Source organism: Oratosquilla oratoria, chromosome 19, assembly GCF_046742065.1.
Source record: "Oratosquilla oratoria isolate Oo_2021 chromosome 19, ASM4674206v1, whole genome shotgun sequence".
Classification (NCBI taxonomy): domain Eukaryota; kingdom Metazoa; phylum Arthropoda; class Malacostraca; order Stomatopoda; family Squillidae; genus Oratosquilla; species Oratosquilla oratoria.
Genome location: NC_134795.1, coordinates 55264986 through 55289405, shown reverse-complemented (window position 1 = coordinate 55289405; position 24420 = coordinate 55264986). Strand labels below are relative to the sequence as shown.

Genomic DNA, 24420 nt, shown 5'->3' with positions numbered 1-24420 from the left:
CATTAAATAATCTCACCGACCAGTCCACCATCACTGAACCTCCCTTTTTCAGACATTCTGCATGACATCCATCCAGACCAGGTGCCTTACCTGCTTTCATCATCTTTACAACTGCCTTCACCTCATCCTTCCTTATTTCTCCTCCATTCTCCTCACTCATCACTTTCATTTTCTTCGTATTTCCCACTGCAGCTATCTTTCCTTCCCTATCCTCCTTCACATTCAGCAACTCCCTAAAATATTCTGCCCATCTTCCCCTCACTGCCATCTCTTCCATTATCAACTCTCCATCTGTACCTTTTACCTTTTCTTCCCTATTTTGATCATTCTTCTTTTGTTTCAGTTCAAACATGGCTTCCAGAATGAGACATCATTGCAGAAACAAGCCTGATGCCTTCTGCTACATATGTGGATGCTACACACTCAATCGTCAGAGACGTAACATATCCTCGTTCGTCAAGCGTGCCTACAAGGCATATTTTGAAGTTCATCTTGGTGATCAAGACAAGCAATGGGCTCCTCATGTTGTGTGCCACAATTGTGAGGAAATGCTTCGAGACTGGACCAAAGGAAAACGCAAAGGTCTGCCTTTTGGAGTTCCAATGATTTGGCGCGAACCCACCAACCATGTAACTGACTGTTATTTCTGCATGGTAAACACAACGGGTGTTGGGAAGAAAAACCGACATAAGATTACGTATCCGAACATTCCCTCAGCTATTCGGCCTGTTCCGCACTCTGTTCCAGTTTTCAAAGGCTTGCCTTCATTGGACGATAAAGACATTGGACATGATACAAGCCAGCAAGACAGTTGTGACAGTGAATTGTCAGAAAAGTGTTCACAATCGGAGGACTGTTCTTCAGACACTGAACCTTTCCCCGTCCCTAAGCCTCTTCCCCAGGCTGAACTGAATGATTTAGTGCGGGATTTAGGTCTTTCAAAGAAAGCAGCAGAGCTTTTGGCATCAAGATTACAAGGCAGAAATCTTGTTGATCACTCTGTTAAAGTATCATATTTCAGAAAGCGTGACCAGCTTTTTGTGACCTTCTTTTCAAAAGACAGACAGTTTTTTTACTGCCATGACATCCCAGGGCTTCTCAAAGAACTGGGTGTACCTTACTATAGTCCTGCTGAATGGAGACTCTTTTTAGACAGTTCAAAACGCAGTCTAAAGTGTGTTCTTTTACATAATGGCAATGTTTATGGAGCAGTACCTGTCGGTCACTCAGTGCATTTGCGGGAAGACTATGATGATATGAGAATGGTCATGGACTTATTTAAGTATCATGAGCACAATTGGATAATTTGTGTAGACTTAAAGATGGTCAACTTTCTTCTTGGACAACAGAAAGGTTTCACCAAGTTTCCATGTTTCCTCTGTATGTGGGACAGCCGAGCACGAGACAGACATTGGGTCCAGAAGGACTGGCCTATTCGTGACACCCTTGAAGCAGGCATGCCAAATATCATACAAGACCCAATTGTAAACAGAGATAAGATCATCTTTCCTCCTCTCCACATCAAATTAGGTTTGATGAAACAATTTGTCAAGGCACTGGAAACCGAAGGTGAATGTTTCCAACACATCATCACAGCTTTACCAGGGTTATCATTTGAGAAGATCAAAGCAGGCATGTTTGATGGCCCACAGATTCGAACCCTAATTCGTGATGATCAGTTTGTTGCTAAGATGACCGCTTTAGAAAGGGCAGCATGGTTATCCTTTGTGGCAGTCGTTCAGAACTTCCTTGGAAACAATAAGGCGGAGAACTACAGTGAACTTGTGAACAGAATGCTCCTCGCTTTTCGTGATCTCGGGTGCAACATGAGCATCAAGCTTCATTTTTTGAACAGCCACCTTGATCAGTTCCCTGACAACCTGGGGGCTGTGAGTGACGAACAAGGAGAACGATTCCACCAAGACCTAAAGATCATGGAAGAACGCTACCAAGGGCGCTGGGACAAAAGTATGATGGCTGACTACTGCTGGAGCATTAAACGAAATTGCCCAGATGAAATGTACAAACGCAAAAGTTACAAACGCAAATTCCTGCATGAAAAAAATACACAAAGAAATTGATAAGCTTCCATCAGCTGTGGTGATGTTCTGAAGGATGCTAATCTAACTTTGGGATAGATGTTCTGTTAATGTTCTGTTTCTTTTGCCTTAATAAATGTACAGAAATGGCTTTCATACTGTTTTAAGATTCAAGTGAACAAAAGAATTGTGGCTGATATTGCTATTTCCTATAATAACGAAAATCTAAAAAATAAATAAAAATGTCAAATTGCATAAAATCTGTAGCTTGCAGACAAAACCCGACTTCAGATTTGAAATCAGCACACTCTAGTTGACTATAGAAAAGTTTTTTTTTAAATGCAACAAAATGAGTGTTCCCCAGTGTAATAAATTGACATATAACTAATAATAAATGTGAATCAAGCAAATAATAAACAGACAAATTATAACAAAAATAAATAATATAAAATAAATGAGTCAATACAGCATCTTGCTGTAGTTTACAGCATCTTGCTCAAGTTTAGAAAAACAGTGAAAAGACAGACGATAACAAAAGAGGATCAACATGGTACTGGATGAGGTGTTGAACATAACAAAAAAAGATATTCTGTACTCCACTTTGCTCAGAGGAGGAAATGTGATCCATTATGAACAGTGTGACCAGATTTAGCATAATTAAGCTAAATTTATCATATTTACCATTCGATAGTAATATATCGAGAAAAATAATGCAACAAAAACCGAACGGATAATGAACAAAGAATCAAGCATTATTTCTGCCAATAGAATATTTTCAGCTGTTGTCTAGTTTACTCGTATTTCCGCAAGACAACTGGTCTCCTTGAAATAAGCCTGACAACATCTAAAGTAGCAGGTAGACAGCATTGTAGCTAAGGAAAATGGATCGATAATGTGGAAGGTTTGTTGAGACAAGTGAAGAAAATGGGTTTGGGAGACATTAAAATAATATACTAAAGATGGCGACACACAAGGCTGGCATGCTAATTGTTTTTGCCACTTCGAGTTGAAACGACCTCGGTTGCAACATTCTAGACTTCCGTAAGAACATCCCAACAATGTGCTTAGCATTCGTATAAGTTCAACTTCTCATAGTCCTTCATTTAGCTTCTCATTATATGACACAAGACTAATTATAATTTGGAATATATATATATATATATAAAATTTCTAATCCTACTAATTTCTAATAGCGGACAAACTTCGGGATACAACGGATTTGTCTGGTATTTCTCTCGCATATAACGGATCTTTGGATATAACGACAGACCCGTCCCCCCATATCGCCCGTTATATCGAGGGTGTACTGTACTGTATATACATTATATATCGTAACCGAAGTTGTTTCTTCTCAAACGAAGTAGCAAAATCAAGTAGCATGCTACCGAGAAATGCCTAGTGTGATACCACCGTAAGTTTTATCTACCCTAGTCTACATCCAAATATTTTCAAAGTACTCAGAAGTTTGATATTTTTAGATTAATAAAAAAAAAAAAAATCCATTTACATTTCCACAGATGGCAATGGTCCTCATTTTAGAGTTGGAATGTTTTCACATAATGAATAAGGGACCCAAAACCGAACCCTGGGGGACTCCACTAGAAATACCCCCCCTATTTGGATTTTACACCATTTATGGTAACACACCTGGGTCCTATGCTTCCTGTCTTTGTCACAGAAGGTCCTATCTAAATCCCACACCTGGCTATCTCCCACAACCAAAATCTTACCTGTGGGCAGGGATCTAGTGACTGCCCTATCCTTCTTTTGTATTTTCTGTTTCTTGTAAACCCATGAGAGCTTGAAACAACTTTCTGCATTCAAGCGGGTCTGGTGAGGGCTTTTTACCCTCTCACTGTGTTTTGTTTGTCACCTTTTTCCACCCAGGGTCTAAATATGGTTTGTCGTCCATGTTTTGGCTCCTCGAGGGAAAAACGCGATTTTCTTCTTTAAGGCCTTCAACAGTCTTCTCTAAGGCAACAATTCTGTTGTGTTGAGACTGTACCTCTTCGGTGCTGATCACTGAAACACAACCACTCACAATCTTACTGTTTGAAGCAGCTACCCCTGTTTGACCTGACCTGAGTGACCCCCTACTGCTCAACTTAAAGAGTTTGAGCCGACAATCCCGTGCGCCACATCAGGGCATATTCTCCCAGTTCCACCAATGACAAACCTATGAATCATTTCAAGTCCTAGCTAATAGTACAGCCACAACCAAAAAATACATATTCATCTCTTCCTTTTCGCCAGTGACCCCCTACTGCTCAACTTAAGAGTTTGAGCCAACAATCCTGTGTGCCTCATTGGGGCATATTCTCCCAGTTTCACCAATGACAAACCTACGAATCATTACCAGTCCTAGCTAATAGTACAGCCACAACCAAAAAACACATATTCATCTCTTCATTTTCGCCAAGGAACAAGCTAAAACCATACTTTTCACAAAACCTCTTTTTTACAGAATCCAGTAGGTTCGTGAAAGATAATGGTGACCACTGCGTGGTATGATGCCTAACATCTATATACGGTTGAAATGGTTTAATGGAAATGTCTGTGTTGTGTGTTGATGTATTATGCCATAACAGATATTGTCTGAACATGTAGCAGTTGTTATATAGTTGGAAAGGGAGGTGTAATAAGGTTTCTGTGAATGGTTGCAGTCTTCAAACGAATAACAAGTGCAGGGAAATCTGCATTTGGCTATGAATGAAGGAGTTTTTTGAGGGGATATAAATTTGGGTGACTAGATGTTAAGGATAGTACATATATATATTGGCTTTTTCACCTTACACAGGGGGGTAGCCAAAAAGAAAAAGGCATAGAAACCACTCCCACCCATTTCATTTCCTATATATTCCACTCCCCTCCCTCCCTCTTATCTTGGCATTTTTTTTTGCTTTTCTCTGGGCCACTTAGGAAGGCGAGGATATGGTATGACCATATAAATATTCACACCCCAATCACAAAACAGATCATTTAACTCCACCCCCCACCCCATAGAAAAAGTCCTATTGGAAGAAGAAATACCCATACTTGTAAATTTACATTAAGGACACCCTACCTCTAAGACCAGACTAAAAGAATGGGCCTGGTCACAGAATCAAACTGCCCAATATCCAACTATCATGCAGAGGACATTGAACAAATTGTACACTGACCCACAGTAACAATCCCCAAATTGAAAACAAAATTTGTTCCACGAATCTCCTGCAAGAGACTTGGGACTATGGACTGACTGATTTGACCATCAAGTTGGAGACCCCCACTCCATTTGGAGAAGGGGTCTGGGAAGTGATTGTTTATGCATGCTTATCATAAGTTTTGGCAAGTTCAGCAAGCTTGTATTCTTGATTTTTTTTTTTTCCTCTGTAAGTATTGGGGGGGGGGGCATTGAATATAAGAGGAATGCCTGTTAAGGAAAGAAGACAGAGGGCAAAAGAGGTGTGGATGGTTATTGTCTTGGGACAATAATAATAATAATTCTTAAGTAAATATATTTATTTGCTTAATTTTCTAAAACTAACTGATCAACTAAAATGGGCAAAACCTTCTACAATCAAAACTTACCTTCAACATAGTGAAGGTTCTAATATCAACATGATAAAGAATAAAAACTAGGCACTCACTAAGGGTTCCAGTCAATCCTCGACACTAGAAAACATGGACAGGTGAAGGAAGAAAAATTTAAAATAAATTAAAAGTAATGAATGAAAAAAGAAAAATGGTGATAATTGTAGTGAAGTGCATCATTTTAGCAACCTACACTTATCACTCGTACAATTTCACATTAGACATACACACTACTCGTTCCATTGCATGATTACTTACACAGCTGGAACCAATGATGGTTACCTGCAAGATAGACATCAGAGAGAACCATCTCCCTGCTATTAGTCTTCAAAGCCCGTGAACATCCTCGCCTCTATCTAGAAGTGTAGCCCCAAGGGGCTGACATTCTGTCCTCAGACTAGTCCCCTTAAACTATTTTCTCCACCTTTTCACAAAGGGAGAGCTGGTAACTCCTCCCCTTCACTTATTTCTATAAGTCCCACAATAAACAACATAAACAATAGTTTATTTCTTTTCAGAGATCTATGGGACAGCCCAAAGACTAGTTAGCCACGGTGGGTTTCTAGTCGGTGAAATTTGAGACAATAAGTATTTTTTATCACATTCCTCTATATATGAAATAGGAAAGGCAGTTGAATGGATTTTATGTCATTGATGTTGGGGTGTGCTTGAACTTAGCCAGCCCACTAATAAAGTGAATGGAACTTTGTTACAAATATTTCCATGGCTAAATCATGTCAGATTTCACTGAATGGGAATTAATTTTCAAAAGAAATATTGTATGCTATACAACTTTGTCATATCAGACACTAAACTGAGGTCATCAAATTAAAAGTTGTGTTAACAAGCATTTCCATACAATAATTAATGTGGTAAAAATTAAAAGCATACATATTTCCCAGCTGAGGTATACAGTGTGGGTATATGCTTTAACTCAGCCACCCCTTTTATAGGGAGAAAAATTCCTTTGTCATGTTCGTGCTAAATGCCTCATACCTTTACACTTTGAAACAATCGCCTTCAAACACACAAATGAGATGTCAACTGCCACAAATTAGTCATTTCTAGTACATCAAGTACATACAGCACCACACATTTCAAAACATGTATAACACGATACTTCTCAGATCCTATGTAGCTCCAACAAACAAGTCACAGCTTGTCACAGGTGTTGGGCATGTGTGACCATTTCTTTTATCAAAATGCACTCCGCAAAATTTCTGGCTGCCATTGAGTTGAGAGAAATATTAAAATTTAGTCTCAGTCAATGAATATTTCATGTCTTTCATCTAACCCTTTGCTGAATAGAATTTTGGAGAAGAAAAAAAAAAAAAAAAAAAAAAATAGAATACATCTCTGGGCTGAAGACGTTAATGGGAAATTTTTGGACCCTTTGGCTTTATATCCTAACTCATAAGAAATTGAAAGAAAAGTGCTCTGCAAGTGCACTTTCAACACCTTATAATTTGAGATCATGTTGCTGTCTATTTTAGATCTTATGAAAACTCGTAAATACTAAAGCGGCGGCAGAACTAGTCTGTTTGGCACCCTGGGCAACCCTCTTCTCAGCAACCATATGCCCAAATGAAATTATATTTTACACCAATACAAAACTTATTGTTGTCTTGACAAGATTACATGATAAGTTGCATGTAACCTGTATGTTTGTTACAGCTAAACTTAATTAAGACAAACTAACAGGTTATCGAAATCCCCATTACATGATTGGGATATTTCTTGTAAATGTTACAATAATACTTGTGTAGTTGCCTCCATGCTGATCCTCATCAAGATGCCACCCTAGGTGACCACTCTCTATTATTTATTACAATATTCATAGAATTTAGATTTTATTTCTTATCTTTTTATTTATTTTTTATTTTATAACAAGATTATGCTTAAATAATTCCTATGTCGCTTAACTCATGTATTCACTGGGTTTTACAATCTTGGCCTTGGTTCTGAGATGAAGGTGGTCGGGTTTGTGAACGGCTGCTCCTCATACTTCTTCTCTGAGGTGGAACTCGTAGAGGACTGTTACTGAGCGACTGTAGTGGACTTCTGGGCTGAAGAGGCAAAAAAACAACGGAAAAATTAGTACATATTATAAATATATACATATATATATATATATATATATATATAAATATATATATATATATATGATGATGATGATGATATGGTTTTATGTCACAAACTCCCCCCTATTGGAAGGCTAGGACGGTCCCCCTCACAGAGGGCTTTTGTAGCATAGAATTTAAAGAACTGTGCTCTTGGTTCAACTTCACCAGTGACAGGGTTTGAACCGCCATTCCCATAACCTTCACTGCAAGTAACGACGCCCTAACCCATTCAGCCAGCAAGCTTCCTACATACATACATATATATATATATATATATATATATATATATATATATATGTACATACATATACCAAAGGCTTTTTCCCCCTTACACGGGGGGTACCCTATATATATATAAATCATATCTATATACACCGGGGACTTTGAGGTAGCCAATTCAAAAGGAATATAGCCATTCCCACCCTTTCACTCCCAACCACCACCCTTTCTTCCCTTTCATCTTAGCTCCTAATGGATGATGGGTCGCCCCCATATCCCACCTGCTGCCCTGGGTTAGAACCAATGCAGCAAGACACAGTGAGGCAATCACTTAACAAACACCACCATCCCCTCATGCAAATAAAAATTCAAATACAAAAGCTAATCATCCAGTAAAAGTACAGTAACTAAAAATGGTCATGTCTTCAAGGTTGAAATAAGAAGGAAGAGGTGAAAGAAGAGGACAAGGATGAGGAAGAGGAAGAGGAGGATGAGGAAGAGGATGAAGGCAAGGAAGAGGACAATTAAAATTATGGTTAAGGAGATGGAAATTAATTTACATGACCTTTAAAGGATGGATATATCCTTATAATAATTTGTACGAAGAATATAAAGGGAACAAGGATAAACAAAAACAAAGTTGAAGGGAGATAAAGAGAGAGAATCCTTGAAAAGATAGTATCTAAAAGAGATAATGTATTCATGGGAGTGGTTCTGGCTGCAGACGAGGAAGAAAAGGTGGAACAGTATGTATGATGTATGTATGTATGTATGTATGATAAATGTGGGTAAAAGTAAGGTGATGAGATGTACAAGGGGTGAAAGTGGCAGTAGACTGGAAGTGAACATTAAGGGAGAGCGACTGGAGGAAGTGGATAGTTTTAGATACTTGGGTGCAAGTGTAGCAGGAAAAGGTGGAGTGAAGGTGGAGGTAGAATGTAGATTGAGAGAAGCGAGTAAATGCCTTGGTGGTTTAAAGAGTGTAATGAGGAATAGACATTTGGGAATGGATGCGAAGAGGAGACTGTATGAAGGAGTGATTGTGCCAACAGCACTGTATGGGGCAGAAACGTGGAACATAAGAGAAGAAGAGAGAAGGAGTTTGAATGTGTTTAAGATGAGGTGTCTGAGAAGTATGGTGGGGGTTACTAGGCTGAATAGAGTGAGAAATGAGGAGGTGAGGAGGAGAACAGGGGTAAAAAAGGATTTGGGAGATAGGGTTGATGAAAGAATATTAGGATGGTTTGGACACATGGAAAGAATGAGTGAAGAAAGACTAGTAAAAGAGGTATGGAAGGCAGATGTGCGGGGAAGTGAACATGAGGGGACGTCCTAGGATGAGGTGGATGGATGGGGTGAAGGGGGCTTTGGGGAAGAGGGGAATGTCTGTTGAGGAAGGAAGGGAGAGGACGGAAGACAGAGGTGAATGGAGAATGGTTGTATATGGATGATGTTGTGACTGCATGAGGAGGAATGGGCGGGGGGGTGGGGTAGTATGTGTGAGTAAATTTTGACGCAGCCTGAAGGGATTTCTCCCCGTCCTCGCCTTATATGCAAAGGGGGACGGAGAGGGGGGGTCGCCGATTAAATGAAGCGGCCTTGCTGTGGATGTACTGTGTCTTGCGACACTGCTTCTGACCCAGGGCGGTGGGCAGGGTGCAGGGATGACCCGTCATCCAGGAGGTGCTCAGATGAGAGGAAGGGTGGGAGGGGTGTGGAGGGTATTTAGGGATGAAATGGGTGGGAGTGTTTTTATGCCTTTCCCTTTTTGGCTACCTCCCTTGGAAGGGGGAAAAAGCCTTGGTATATGTATGTATGTATGTGTGTGTGTTGGGGGGGGGGGGCAAGTCACTAGGAGTGCTTAGAAAAGTAAAGGAATATGATGACATGGTTTAACGTCACAAACTCCCCCTCTATTGGAAGGCTAGGACAGTGCCCCTCACCGAGGACTTTGTAGCGTAAAATTTAATTAACCATGCCCTTGGTTCAACTTTGCCAGTGGCAGGATTCGAACTGCCATCCCCTCAAAGCAGAAGCGAGGACAGTGAAGAACACTGTAGAAACATTCTTACAATGTGAAATCATAAACCAAGTTGACAAATAGCCTTTCAGACCATGACAAGTCACATAGAGAGGATCATGTATGTTTAGATGTTCAACCAAGTGATGATTTTTAAAACTCTAATCTGTGTGAAACTGAATCACCTTGGCTAGAAACATAAAAACAGACATGGCTGACAAAATCGTTTCTGCCTACTTTTAGGCTAAAGAATATCACAACAGCTTTAGGCCATTAATCCTCTCTTCCAACTACTTGCAGTTGGTGACATGGAAAGAGTCCCACGTTAATACAACAGACAAGAGTTCAAAGAATTTTGCCAAACTCTATGGGAGGGCCCAAAATCCATTGGCAGTATGGGTCTGTGGGTTTCCATGTCTATCCATCTACAATGGGTCCTCCTTATACGGTAATTCTTTATCTGGTAAATTCACAGTTACGGTATTTAGTAATTACTACCCTCGATTCTATTTACGGTAAGAAAAATTCACAAATACGATATCCGCTAGATATTTTGAAGAGGAAAGAGCAGGGAGAAGGTATGTCTGCCATATCCTATTATTACATGTTATAATGGGTTCGGTATACGGTAATTTCAATTTGCGGTAAGGTTTTCGGGAAGAGGAGGCGAATCAAGTAGAGAAGAAAAGGTAAAAGGTGCAGATGGAGAGATGATAATGGAAGAGAAGGCAGTAAGGGGAAGATGGGCAGAATATCTTAGGGAGTTGCTAAATGTGAAGGAGGATAGGGAGGGAAAGATAGCTGCAGTGGGAAATGCTAAGAAAATGACCGTGATGAGTGAGGAAAATGGAGGAGAAATAAGGAAGGATGAAGTGAAGGCAGTTGTTAAGATGATGAAAGCAGGTAAGGCACCTGGGTTGGATGGATGCCATGTAGAATGTCTAAAAAAAAGGAGGTACAGTGATGGTGGACTGGAGGAGTGCCTGTATAGTTCCTTTTTACAAGGGAAAAGGGGACAAGTGTGAATGTAGTAGATTCAGAGGGATTAGCTTGTTAAGTGTAGTTGGGAAGGCTTATAGGAGGATCTTGATTGAGAGGATTAGGAGAGGAACAGAGGGAGTAATTGGTGAGGAACAGTGTGGATTTAGGACGGGTAGAGGTTGTGTAGATCAGATCTTTGTGGTAAGACAGATATGTGAGAAAGCTATAGGAAAGGGGAAGGATGTTTTTTGGGCTTTTATGGATCTGGAAAAGGCTTATGATAGTGTAGACAGAAAGGCACTGTGGGAGGTTATGCAAATATATGGGATAGGAGGAAAGCTTCTGGGAGCTGTCAAGAGTTTTTATGAGAGTAGTAGAGCTTGTGTCAGGATTAGTTATGTCGCCCTGGCTGTTCAACTTATACATGGATGGGGTAGTGCGAGAGGTAAATGCAAGGGTAGTGGGTCAGGGATTGGAGATGGTTAAAGAAAATGGAGAAAAGTGGGAGGTGAGCCAGCTGTTGTTTGCGGACGATACTGCGCTTGTGGCAGGATCGGAGGAGGGATTGAGGAAGTTGGTGACAGAGTTTGGGAGAGTATGTGATAGAAGAAAGCTAAAGATAAATGTGGGTAAAAGTAAGGTGATGAGATGTACAAGGGGTGAAAGTGGCAGTAGACTGGAAGTGAGCATTAAGGGAGAGTGACTGGAGGAAGTGGATAGTTTTAGATACTTGGGTGCAAATGTGGCAGGAAAAGGTGGAGTGAAGGTGGAGGTAGAATGTAGATTGAGAGAAGCGAGTAAATGCCTTGATGGATTAAAGAGTGTAATGAGGAATAGACATTTGGGAATGGATGCTAAGAGGAGACTGTATGAAGGAGTGATTGTGCCAACAGCACTGTATGGGGCAGAAACATGGAACATAAGACAGGAAGAGAGAAGGAGTTTGAATGTGTTTGAGATGAGGTGTCTGAGAAGTATGATGGGGGTTACTAGGCTAGATAGAGTGAGAAATGAGGAGGTGAGGAGGAGGACAGGGGTGGAAAGGGAGTTGGGAGATAGGGTTGATGAAAGAGTATTAGGATGGTTTGGACACATGGAAAGAATGAGTAAAGAAAGACTAGTAAAAGAGATATGGAAGGCAGATGTGGAGGGAGTGAACATGAGGGGACGTCCTAGGATGAGGTGGATGGATGGGGTGAAGGGGGCTTTGGGGAAGAGGGGAATGTCTGTTGAGGAAGGAAGGGAGAGGACAGAAGACAGGGGTGAATGGAGAATGGTTGTATATGGAAGATGTCGTGATGCATGAGGTGGAATGGGCGAGGGGATGGGGGGTGAGGTAGTATGTGTGAGCAAAATTTGACGCAGCCCAAAGGGATTTCTCCCCGTCTTCTCCTTTTATGCAATGGGGGGACGGAAAGGAGGGTCGCCGATTTAATGAAGCGGCCTTGCTGCGGATGTGCTGTGTCTTGCGACACTGCTTCTGACCCAGGGCAGTGGACAAGGTGCAGGGATCACCCGTCATCCAGTAGGTGCTAAGATAAGAGGGAGGGTGGAGGGGTGCAGAGTGTTTTCAGGGATGGAATGGGTGGGAATGATTTTATGCCTTTTCCTTTTTGGCTACCTCCCTTGTAAGGGGAAAAAAGCCTTGGTATATGTATATGTATATATACCATAGAACGAGGACTTACTGTAAATGTCAAAGGTCTTCCTCCATATAAGGAAGGCAGCCAGCCAAGACATGCATCCACCCACATCCATTGCCCATTTCCCTTGTCTTAACCACTTCCATACGGTGACACCTACGTTGGCGTCATGAGGAGCAACTGGGTACAAGATGATGCCGACGTCGGCGTCTTGATTATATTTACTGTAGTCGTACCTATGTAACCTCCATTCTCTCTAAACTGGCTTCATCATATTTTCTATGGTTATCAAAATGCACGGGTGAAAGAGAACGAACAAATGAGCACTGAATTTATTTTCTATAATGTGATTATTATGACGCAACATCGCACGTCGGGCAGCTAATGCTGCCAGATGTGCGATGTGCCCCGAAGTGAAGAGGTTAACTCCCTGTGGATAATGGGTCATCCACTTTCCCTGTCCACTGTTCAGTTGGGTTTCTACATACATACATACACCAAAGGCTTTTTTTCCCCTTACACAAGGGGTAACCAAAAGACAAAGGCATAGAAACCACTCCCACCCATTCTATCCCCTACATGCTCCACTTTCCTCCACCCTCTTATCTTGGCACCTCCTGGATGATGGGTCATCCCTGTATCTTGTCCACTGCCCTGGGTCAGAAGCAGTGTCGCAAGACACAGCACATCCACAGCAAGGCCGCTTCATTAATTCAGCAACCCCCCTCTCCGTCCCCTCATGCAGAAAAGGAGAAGAGGAAAGTAGAAGTTATTATTATAGTTATGGGAAAGTAAAAGAGGATGTAGGTATTCAGATTCTGGTGACCACAATAAGAAGAAACAGATCTATGGGAAATATCTTACCTCAATCTTGTCAACTGATTTTGATGGCCTTTTCCTATTAATAGTCTTCTGTGAATCTGTAATTTAGAGGAAGGATATATATTAGTAACATTCAAACCAGATTTCCACAAACACACAAATATACAGGTTTATTGTATACATACCAAGGGCCCGTTCCCCCTTATACAGAAGGGGGCTGAGTCAAAGCACAAGCCCTTTTCACACTTGTGTGGAAAACAATTTGATCTTTTCACTCTATTCCTTTTCTAAACTCACACTACTTTTCTCTAATTATTCCCTATGCTCCATTCCTAATCCTGTCAATTAACATCCTCCCATACACCTTATCAACACTTCCCAGACTGATCCCTCTAAAGTTACATTCCTATTTGTTCCCTCTTTCCTTGTAAAGTGGAACTTTACACTCCTCCACTGGAACACTTCCCTCCTTTCATACATACATATACCAAAGGCTTTTCCCCCCTAACTGGGGGTAGCCAAAAAGAAAAAGGCATAAAAACCACTCCCACTCATTCCATTTCCTATATATTCCATTCCCCTCCACCCTCCTCCCTCCCTCTTATCTTGGCACCTCCTGGATGACGGGTCATCCCTGCATCCTGTCCACTGCCCTGGGTCAGAAGCATATACATATATACATATATGAGAAGGCTTCTTTTCCCTTATAAGAGAGGTAGCCAGCCAAGGTATACACCCACCCTGCACCCATCCCACACTCATTTCTTTTCCCTTTTATCTTGGGTCCTTGTGGGTGAAGAGCTATCCTTGCCCCTCACCCATTGCCTCCATCAGAAGAGAGGAAACAGCACCACAGCAGGACCCAACAGCCAAAGCTGGTTTGCTCCCACCACTTTCTTCCCTCAGGTACGCAATAAACAATTTTATTAGCCATTCCACTAAGAGTAATCCTCTCTTTGTCTGACATTCCATTCCGTTATAGAAGAGGTAGCCAGGTAGATAAAATATCTATCTTAATACCAAGGGCTTCCCCTTTATAAGTGAGTCATTCCACTAAGAGTAATCCTCTCTTTGTCAGACATTCCATTCTGTTATAGGGGAGGTAGCCAGGTAGATAAAATATCTATCTTAATACCAAGGGGTTCTTCCGCTTTATAAGGGAAATAGCCAAGTCGAGGCATACACCCGTTCCCATCCATCACCCTTTATTTTAGCTAATCCATAAAGGGGTGGATGTAATATTTAGATATAAAAGTAAGGTGACATACCTCAATACATAACTCTCAGGTGAAGCAATAGTCTGCTATACCATAATAGGATTACTGAATAAACAGTCAACCTTAATACAGTATAGAAGTTTTTACAAATTTAATACCATTCTGAAATGTTTCCTACCTTCTTTGGCTTGGTCTTCCTGGTTCTCCTGCATATGAGTTGTTTGATGCTTTGTTCTTTTCCCGTCCCTGCCTTTCCTGGGTGAAACAGATGACAACCTCTTTCCTAAAGATTCCTTAGATTCTTGTTTCTTTTGTTCAGGTACTACTGCATTAGGATCTTTATTTTCATCCTTCTTGACAACAACAGATGATGCTGATGTTGATCTAGTCATTCGGGCTGTTACTTTCTTGCTTGGCTCATTTTCCGAAGCTGAAGCTGCGGATCTCCTTGTGGTAGCTCTTCTTGTGTTGGCTCTTACTGTTAACTTGGGTGACACGTGCATCACCTCTTCTGGCTGCGAGGAGGCCACCACATCCGAGCTGCAGCTCTTCTCACTCGACGTGATCTCTTTCTTCTGAGATCTGTTTGGTTTTGGATCTAGCGCTTCAGTTTTCTTCTCTGAGGCAGAAGTCACAATTAATTTGGACTCTTCAGGCTTAGTTTTTGAACTTTGCTGCTCAGTGGTTGATGCCTGTTTAGCTTCCGCTTTAAGTTTCTTTATCTGAGCTTGCAGTAACTGGACCTTGGCTTTTAGACCATCATTTGTGTCTTCTAACTTGGAACATTTAGTCAAACTCTGAAAAAAATAAATAAATAAATAAATAAAATATATATTCAACAGTATTAATAGTCAGAACTTACACACTTGTTCTATCAACAGACAACTTTCTTCAGCTGAGGGTGCAGCAAAAATGTAAAACCTATTTCAGTTGTTGTTGTTCCCTACTGTCTGGCTGAGCAGTCCTGTTTATCATATTTTAGTTAACCTTTTCACTATTACCTATATACACACAAAAAGGCTTCTTCCTCTTACTTAGGCAGTTGCGAGCCAAGTAAGTTACCCACCCTTTGCCCGTTCCACACCCATCCATTTTCCCCTTTTATCTTACCTCTTTATCATGTACAACTTTATATTTCTTCTGGCTCTCACAAGATAATTTTATTCAGCCAAAAGAAACATCCTACATACCTAGAGGATCGACCCTTCCTCTACTATTTTTGATTTAACATTCCAAACTCTATCAGGAGGCTAGGATGATGCCCCTTACAGAGGACTCTATAGCATGGAATTTAATGATCCATGCCCTTGGTCCAACTCACTGGCTGTTATTCTTAATTATTCATTAAATCTCTTTCATGCTACACAAATTCATTACAGAGCAAAATGGATAATAATAGTAACTAAGATGAGCTGACAACCCCTACCTACAGGGAAAGGATACCAAAGGTGGAAATAAATACGGAGCATATAAACTAAAATCTTACTTCAATGTAATGAACAGCCTGTTCCTCTGTTTCATTATTCTTGGTGTTGAACCGCTTCTGCCAATGCTCTACTTCTTTTACTTTCTCAGCCAATTCTTCTTCAACTTCACAAATCTAAAAACAATTTTTTTTATTTGACATGAGAATGAGATATGAATACGAGATCAAAAGATAAGACACTCCACAATAAGACATACAACATGCTGGTCATAATACACATACCAAAAGGTCTTTCCACCATATATGGAGGGTGTCCAATTAAAAAAAATATACTAACCTTACACCCATCCCACACCTAACCAAAACCCATTTCTTGTCCCTTCCAACTTAGCCAGCACCCCACTGCATGGGTCAAAAGACAGTGCAGCAAGACACAGCACTTCCACAGCTGGGTCAATCAACCATGGCTGGTTGTCAACTTTCGCAGCTTAATTCTATGATGACCGCCTCCTCTTCATCAACACGAGAACCTCCTTTGGGGCCATACCATTTTTTCATCCACATGCAACCACTCTCCATTCACTCCTATCTTTTGTACTCTCTCTTCCTTGCTCAACAGACATTCCTCTTGCATCCATTGCAGCCTATCCATTCACCTCATGACACAAAATATTTGTCAAAAACCAAAATCAATGTTCATATGGAAAATAGAGATGGAAATCAACATTTGAAACGTTTGTGTCAGAAAGGCCTCCTGGATCTGAACAAGCAGGTTCTCATTCCAAAATATTTTAAACTCACTTCTGTATTAAATACTAATTAACCTTTTATTATGGTTGCTGCTTTGTGATATTACATTCTTATGGTACCCCACTGATGGGGAGGGAATTAAACCTACGTCAATCAACTTTTCTATATTGAAAGCAAGGAGAAATAGTGAACACCTAAACATGGTCTTGTGAGACAGAGAGCGGAGAGAATCCTTCCCCTTCAACACCCTCCACTCCACCTGGTGGTGCAGCCCTGAGGGGCTGGTACTTGATCTCAGGACCAGGTCCAGGCTTCTCTTTTGATCATTCTATCTGTATACCAATAGGCTTCTTCCCCCTTATAAGAGAGGTAGCCAGCCAAGGCATGCACTCACTTCCACTCGTCAACAATTTTAATCTGGCCAGTACGAGACAAATTCTTGCATGCAGCATTGGCTGCCATATGTACTATTCATCACACTACACTGCTGTATTACTCATTATTTTTTACTCTGAGGAATAATCAAAACAGAAAACGTGATCAAACCAGTTCACAGAATCTGGAGAGGAGAAAAAAAAAAAAAACCACACACACACACACATGCCAGCATCCTCGTCTACCCACTTGTGCCTCATGAAGCCTACATAGGGATCACTGTACCGAAGTGGTTAATTTCATTTTAACTCCTAGTGGACAAACTCATGCATGACACCCTTTTTTCTTTATTATTATCTTGGACTATTTTTCCTCCCTTTTCACCCAAGAAGAATTAATCACTATGTTTTCCCAGACATCTTACAGGGAGTTGTGTTCTTGTAGAGCTGACATCTGGCAACTGCTTATGTCCAACAAATCAGTGACAGAAACAAACCCACATTACCATAATACAGACAACAGTCCTGCGAGTCTTTCTAAAGAAATCTATTAAGACCCAAGTACTGTTACAGGTTATTGTGGGTTTATGGGCTTCAAATCAATAAAACTCAAAACAACAGTTGTCATTATTACTGCTATAACAAAGGGTATATTTATGGCTACTTAAAATAAATAAATAAATAAATAAAATAAATATATACTTTTAATATTAAACCAAATCCAATCAATGACTGCCTATACATATTACCTGTTAAAAACACTAGCTACTACTACTCACTAGAACAGATCTTGTCATACATTATAAACTCACCTTCTCATTGCTTTTCTTGATTTCTTTCCTTAGTTCCTCAATATTTTCGAGACAACGATTCATTTCCTCATCCTTCTTCTTCCCAGTGCTCCTTGTCAAATTAAACTTGTTCTTCAAAGCTTCCAAGTCTACACGAGACTCGTGTACAATATTTTTCAATTCCTCCACCTTATGAAAATTAAACAAGCAGTATTAAATGATAGATTAATAAGAAATAACTCTTATCGTATAACAAAATACCATTACGAAAATATAACAGTAAATCACTACAAGGCATACACAAAAATGAGGAATTAACTTCCTTTCCTAACCTCTTGCCCACTTCCATCTTATACATCTCTACCTCAAGCCTTATCCCTCGTGCATTGACTCAAGAATGTCACTCGTCTTATGCCTCAACTCTTTTGCAACAGTGACAGTCAACACTACAATTTGAATGAGCCGAGGAAATGTGATATAGTTTAATGTCACAAACTACCCCCTATCAGGAGGCTAGGATGGTGCCCCTTACAGAGGACTTTGTAGCATGGAACTGAATGAACCATGCCCTTGGTTCAACTTCGCTGTTGGCAGGGTTCGAACTGCCATTCCTTCAACCTACGCCGCAAGTAACGACGCCCTAAACTGCTCAGCCAGCAAGCTTTCATAATGTCACCATGGCAAACAGACTAAGGCAATCCCATTAACTCATTTTACAGCCATAACGAGTTCTATAGGCTTAATTCTCACTAAAATCAGGGGAAGGATTTATTCAGCCGAGGGAAGATAGTGTAGCAGATGAATTATATAAAGAACAAGACTTATCAGTTTCAGTACCTTCTCTTCTTTTTCCTTCAGCAATTTTTGTGCCTCTGCTCCCTCCGCTGCACTTTCTTGGAGTAAAGTCACTTCTTTCTCGAGGGCTTGCTTATCACTCAGCATACGATTCACCTGGTATAAGATATATTTCTTTGTAATTTTAATAAATCTAATACCCAATATCAAAGCTTAATACATACATATACCAAGGCTTTTTTCCCCCTTACACAGGCAGTAGCCAAAAAACAAAGGCATAGAAATCATTTCCACCCATTTCATCCCCTTCATAATGCTTATTTTATTCATCATTTTAGATATCCACATCATCAACAATACAGAGTTCTTCTGGGTGGAGGGGAGTGGAGTATGCTGGGGATGGAATGGGTGGGAGTGGTTTTTATGCCTTTGTTTTTTGGTTACCTCCCTTATAAGGGGGAAAAAGCCTTAGGTTGTATGTACACGTAGTTTATCTATCTGCAATTGATCATAACATTTTTCAAGTATTGTCATGTCTTCAATCATTTAAAGCTAAAAATGTATTCATAAACTTGTCTGTATTTCTAACCTCATTAATTTTATTCTTCAGATTTTCTTCAGCAACCTGTAGTTCTTCTTTTGTTTCCTTGAGCTCTTCTTTTACCGTGATGGAGAGTTCCTTCAATGATGTTGCTTCTTCTTCCTGTTTTTTAACCTTATCTTCAAGATTGTTGACCATTTCTTGCAAAGCATCCATACCAATCTTCTGTGTTGCTAAAGTTTTCTTCAGGGATTCTGCTTCAGCACTCAACAGTTCTACTTGACTTTCAAGGTGTTCTTTGTCTTCCGTCAGTTCCGTTTCTTTTTCTTGTAAACTTTTCAACTCTTCTGCCTTTGTCTCAATCTCTTCCTTGTGCTGCTTGAGTTGCTCTGCATGCAGCTCAATTTGGGCTTTTTGTTCTTCAATTTGACTTCCCTGCTCTGTAATCTGTGCTGTTTGTTGCGCTGTCTGTGCTTTGTACTGCTTAATCAGAGCTGCTTGTTGCTCAAGCTGCAACTTCTGGACTTTTAACTCGGATGTCTGTCTGTCAATTTGGACGTTTAGTTTTTTACTCTGTGAAGTGTGCTCTTCTATTTGTTCTTTCTGTCCCTCCACTTGCGATTTCAACTGGCTTATGTCCTCTTCAAGCTGCTCAATTCGTTTAGCTTGTTGTTTGACTTGAGCATTTTGTTGCTTGATCTGTTCTTTTTGTTGCTCAAGCTGTAAAGACTGAATCTTGTTCTCGGACATTTTCTGCTCAACCTGAATGTTTAATTTCTCCATTTGTAATTGTTGCTCCTTGATTTTATCTTCTTGCTCCACAGCTTGTGTCTTTAATTGATTAATCTCTTGGGATTGTTCTTCAAGCTGACTTGTTTTTTCATTAACCTGTGTTGTTTGAAGCTTGCTTTGTGATAAATGTTGATCAATCTCTATTTCCTGTGATTCAATTTCTTTTGCCTGAGTCTCAATCTGAGAAGACTGCGACTCAATCTGCAATGTTTGCTGTTCAATCTCTGCCTTCAAGGAATTCATCTGTGATGTTTTATCTTCAACCTGAGAGTTCAGTAACTTAATCTGGTCCAACAGATTTTCAAGCTCTCCTGTCTTCTGATCAGTTTGTAACTTCTGCTTACTCGTCTCCAACTTTAGAGATTCAATCTGTTCCGTCTTCCCCTCAATTTCTTCCTTCAGCAATTTTATCTGGTTTGCCTGCTCTTCAATCTCCAATTTCTGCGACTCCACAAGTGTTGCTTGTTCCTCGGTACCTGTAGCGAGTGATTCAATCTGTTCTGCCTGCTTTTTAATCTCTGCAGTGTGTTGAGTAATTTCTTTCGTCTTTTCATCTAGTTGTGATGATAAAGCGTCAATCTCTGACTTTAGCATTTCTATTTGACCTGACTGTTCCTCATTATTTGACTCCTGCGACTTTACTTGTTCCTCAATATCTGCATTAAGTGACTCAATCTCTTCTGTCTGCTTTTTGAGCTGTGCAGACTGTTCATTTACTTCCTTCATTCTTTCGTCAAGCTGTGATGATAAGGTTTCAATTTCAGCCTTCAGTGACTCAATCTGTGATGATTGCATCTTCATCTTTGACTCCAGCGACTTAACAAGCGCTGCTTGTTCTTCTTTGTCACTATCCATTGATTCAATCTGTGCAGAGAGCAGAGCAATTTCCTTCGTCTTTTCGTCCAACTGCGAAGACAAAGTTTCATTTTCAACCACGAGACATTTATGTGAATCAGCAACCTGCTGGAGTTCCGCTAATTCTCTCTCTTTTTGCAGCCTCTCTTCTTCCAGTTTCTCAAAATCTCCCTTTTCGCTTAAAAGATCTTGGTATAGTTTCTCTAATTCTGACATTTTTTCAGACAGCTTTTGGAATCTGTCATCTGTGGTCTTGAGTTGTTCTACGAGATCTGTGTTCAGTCTTGAATTTTCACCTTCATTCACTTTTAAGCTTTCCACTTCTTTCATCAGACCCTCATTTTCTAATACAAGCTCAGTATGAGTTCTGATCATGTCTTTATTAGCAGAATAAGCACTATCTAGTTTCTGAGAAAGATCTTCAACTTCTTTTGCCAAATTATCCTTTTCTGTCACAAGATCTTTCAATTCGGTATTATGGCTCTGAACTGCAGATGACATTTTCAAATTTTCTAAATTGATAAGATCATTCTGACCAGTAAGGAGTTCATTCTTTGATCTCAAATCCTCATTCTGGCTAACTAGTTCCTCATTTCTACTGATGAGCTGATCATTCTTCCAAGTCAGTTCATCGTTCTTTGAGCACAAATCTTCATTAATCATTGCCAATTCATCACTTTTAATGTTGTTACGCTGCAGCTCCCCCTTAAGTGATGACAAACCATTCTCGAGACTGATTTTCTCTTCTTCTAACCTGTAAAGGTAAGTCAGTATTAGGTCGCCAGTGATAACAACAGGTAATCACAAACTTCGGTAATAATTTCTTAACCCTTTCACTAAGTGGGGTTTCCTCTGACTATAAAATTACCTTGCAGTAGTCAAAACAAAAATGTGAGCAACCTCAGAGTTTCCCTTGACCAAGTAAACATGTAAATTATCGAGGGCAAATAAAGAAATAAGTATTAAGCTAAAAATGTTTAGGGTTACGATGTTAAAAAGCAAAATTGCACACAAGTGATTGAGTGAGCTAAAAAGTGCACAGTGTGAGGCAACAACCTATACCAGAGGTGGGGAACCTGCGGCCTTAAGGCCGCATGCGACTTTCCGGGCCATCAAGTGCGGCCTTCTGCAGCCTTTGATATACATATTATCTTTTTTAAAAGACCTTGAATCATTTAAAAAATTTATACGTATGTATATTTTTAAAATTAAAAAATTATTTTTAAACTGAATTTTTAGGGAGGGGGGTGGAAAACTTACACCGTACCCTAAAAAGGGATCAATTGAAAAAAAAAAATAATAATAATAATAATAATAATAATAATTTGTTCTGTGCGGCCCCTATGTGGGACGATGAATTGTAAGGTGGCCTTCATGCACAAAAAGGTTCCCCACCCCTGACCTATACCATGAAATGGTTGCACCAAGAACAAGGTCTGTTTCTAAGATGAGTACTATTGAACTACAGAGTATAGCAAGGCACCAAAAGTGCTAAATCCTAATGACTTGGATAACTACAAATCCCATAACAAACCTTTTAACACTGTCTTGAAGCTCCCCATAATCTGGCAGCATTCCTCCTTGCCCCCTCAGATCTTCCAATTCAGCTTTGCAAGATTTCAACTCGGTTTCACAACTGCTTTGACTCTTTTGTGCTTGTACCAGTTCCTCCTCAAGACTTTGTATCTGAAATGACAAAAATCAGTTGCCCTTCAAAATGATCTTGGGCAATGAGTGAAATCCACAAACCACTTCACTCCGGGCCAAAATCTCGCGGGCAGCATTAGCTGCCAGACGTACGATGTTGCGTCATAATACTCGCATCATAAAAAATAGTCACCGCTTATATCGATCGTTCTCTCTTTCACCCGTGAATTTTGGTAACCATACAAAATGTGATGAAGCCAGTTTAGAGAGTATGTCAGTTACGCAGGGACAACTACAATAAATATAATCAAGACGCCGATATGGCAGCCTCGCGTATCCACTTGCTCCCCATGCCACCTACGTAGGCGGCACCGTATGGAAGGGGTTAACGCAGACCCTAATAACCTTCCTTGTAATAGCAGCGCCACCCCCACCAATCTGAAGCACTTTCCTCATGAATTGGGGTCACCAGCCCTCCCTTCTATGGAAGGTTATATAGTCCCTAGTGACTGGGAAAGGACAGTGTACAATACCAACATTCTATCAACTTCCATTTTTCTTCCCTAAGTAGAACTGTAATCCCTCCCTCATCAGTTTTTGTCTCTCTCACTCACTCACACAATGCCTTTCCTTTTCTATAAAGGTTGTGGCCAAGTCAAAACACACACACACCCTACACTCATCCCATCTTGATTCATTACCAGTTTGTCACCCCTCTCATCTTAGCACGTCATGGATGAAGGGTCATCCATGTCCCCAACTTCATAGCTTTGCCATCAATTGGGGGCATACACTAGGGAGCGTGTTGCTTCACTCACATGCTAAGCAAGCTTCCATGCAGATGCCCTTCCCATTCCAAACAACACTGGACAGGTTTGATCAACTTGTCTCAACCATGAATTCTGCGGACATCCACTTTGCCTCCTTCATTGAGGGTTATCTCTTGTGGAGACAACCCAGCAAATAGGATCAAGATCAAGGAAATGTGCCACATGCCTATGTAAATAAGAGTTGACATTCATGAATTAAGCTGGTAACTGGCCTAGTCTCACAATACAGTCTCTGGTTTGATGGGAAGTCATTCCAGTGATACCCCATGATTCTCCAAAGGCACTTAGTATTAAAGACATCAGGACACTTGGGTCACGTGAAATGCAGCAAGCCACATCACTTCCACTGCGGAGCCCAGAAACCTGAGTCTGTTTACCCCCGTTGCTTTATCATACAATAATTTCACCTCTCACTCTCTCTCTCACATATACACACACAAACAATACACAAGTTCAAATCTAAATATGATAATTGGAAATCAAGGATATATATTAAGTTGGAACTGTACGTGAATTTGAGTCTAGGTATGTTAGAAAATTAAAGAATAGGATACAGGACCCAAAAAACATTGCTCCTTTCCTGTATAACACAATTAGGTAAATACACATGTATATCAAACCCTGCACTCCAAATCACAAATCTTGTAAGGAATAATATACCTTTAATTCCAGTTGTTGCCCATGTTCCTCGACAATCTTCAGAGTTTCTTTGGTTCTTTGCATATCATACTTTGATTGAGCGAGTTCATCCTCCAAATTTCTCAAAACCTCTTGGCTTGCTAGGTTCTCCACTTCTAAAGCATCTTGGGCCCGTTCGATAGCCTCCTCCTGAGATGCCTGCAACACTTCCTTGGCTTTCTGGAGCTCCTCAATGCACAATGAAAGGTCCTTTTCTTTGCCCTTCAGCTGTTGCAAGAAAAAAGAAAAGAAAAAGAGGGGGGGTAATATAAGAGGGTAGGAAGAGGGTGGAGGGGAGTGGAGT

At 40.4% G+C, this 24420-nt stretch overlaps 1 protein-coding gene across 2 annotated transcripts in view; it reads right to left on the bottom strand.

The window, feature by feature from the left end:
- Positions 1-5533: 5533 nt before the first annotated feature.
- LOC143035902 (uncharacterized) overlaps positions 5534-24420 on the bottom strand; it is a 55357-nt gene continuing 36470 nt past the window's right edge. For both annotated transcript variants that reach the window (XM_076203102.1, XM_076203103.1), the window contains exons 26-34: positions 24099-24344; positions 22496-22647; positions 19363-21715; positions 18816-18929; positions 18000-18167; positions 16124-16237; positions 14816-15434; positions 13463-13518; positions 5534-7678 (exon numbers count right to left, since the gene is read on the bottom strand). In XM_076203102.1, the coding sequence (XP_076059217.1) occupies positions 7544-7678; positions 13463-13518; positions 14816-15434; positions 16124-16237; positions 18000-18167; positions 18816-18929; positions 19363-21715; positions 22496-22647; positions 24099-24344 (3957 nt within the window). In that variant the 3' untranslated portion in view covers positions 5534-7543. The remainder of the gene's footprint in view (positions 7679-13462; positions 13519-14815; positions 15435-16123; positions 16238-17999; positions 18168-18815; positions 18930-19362; positions 21716-22495; positions 22648-24098; positions 24345-24420) is intronic.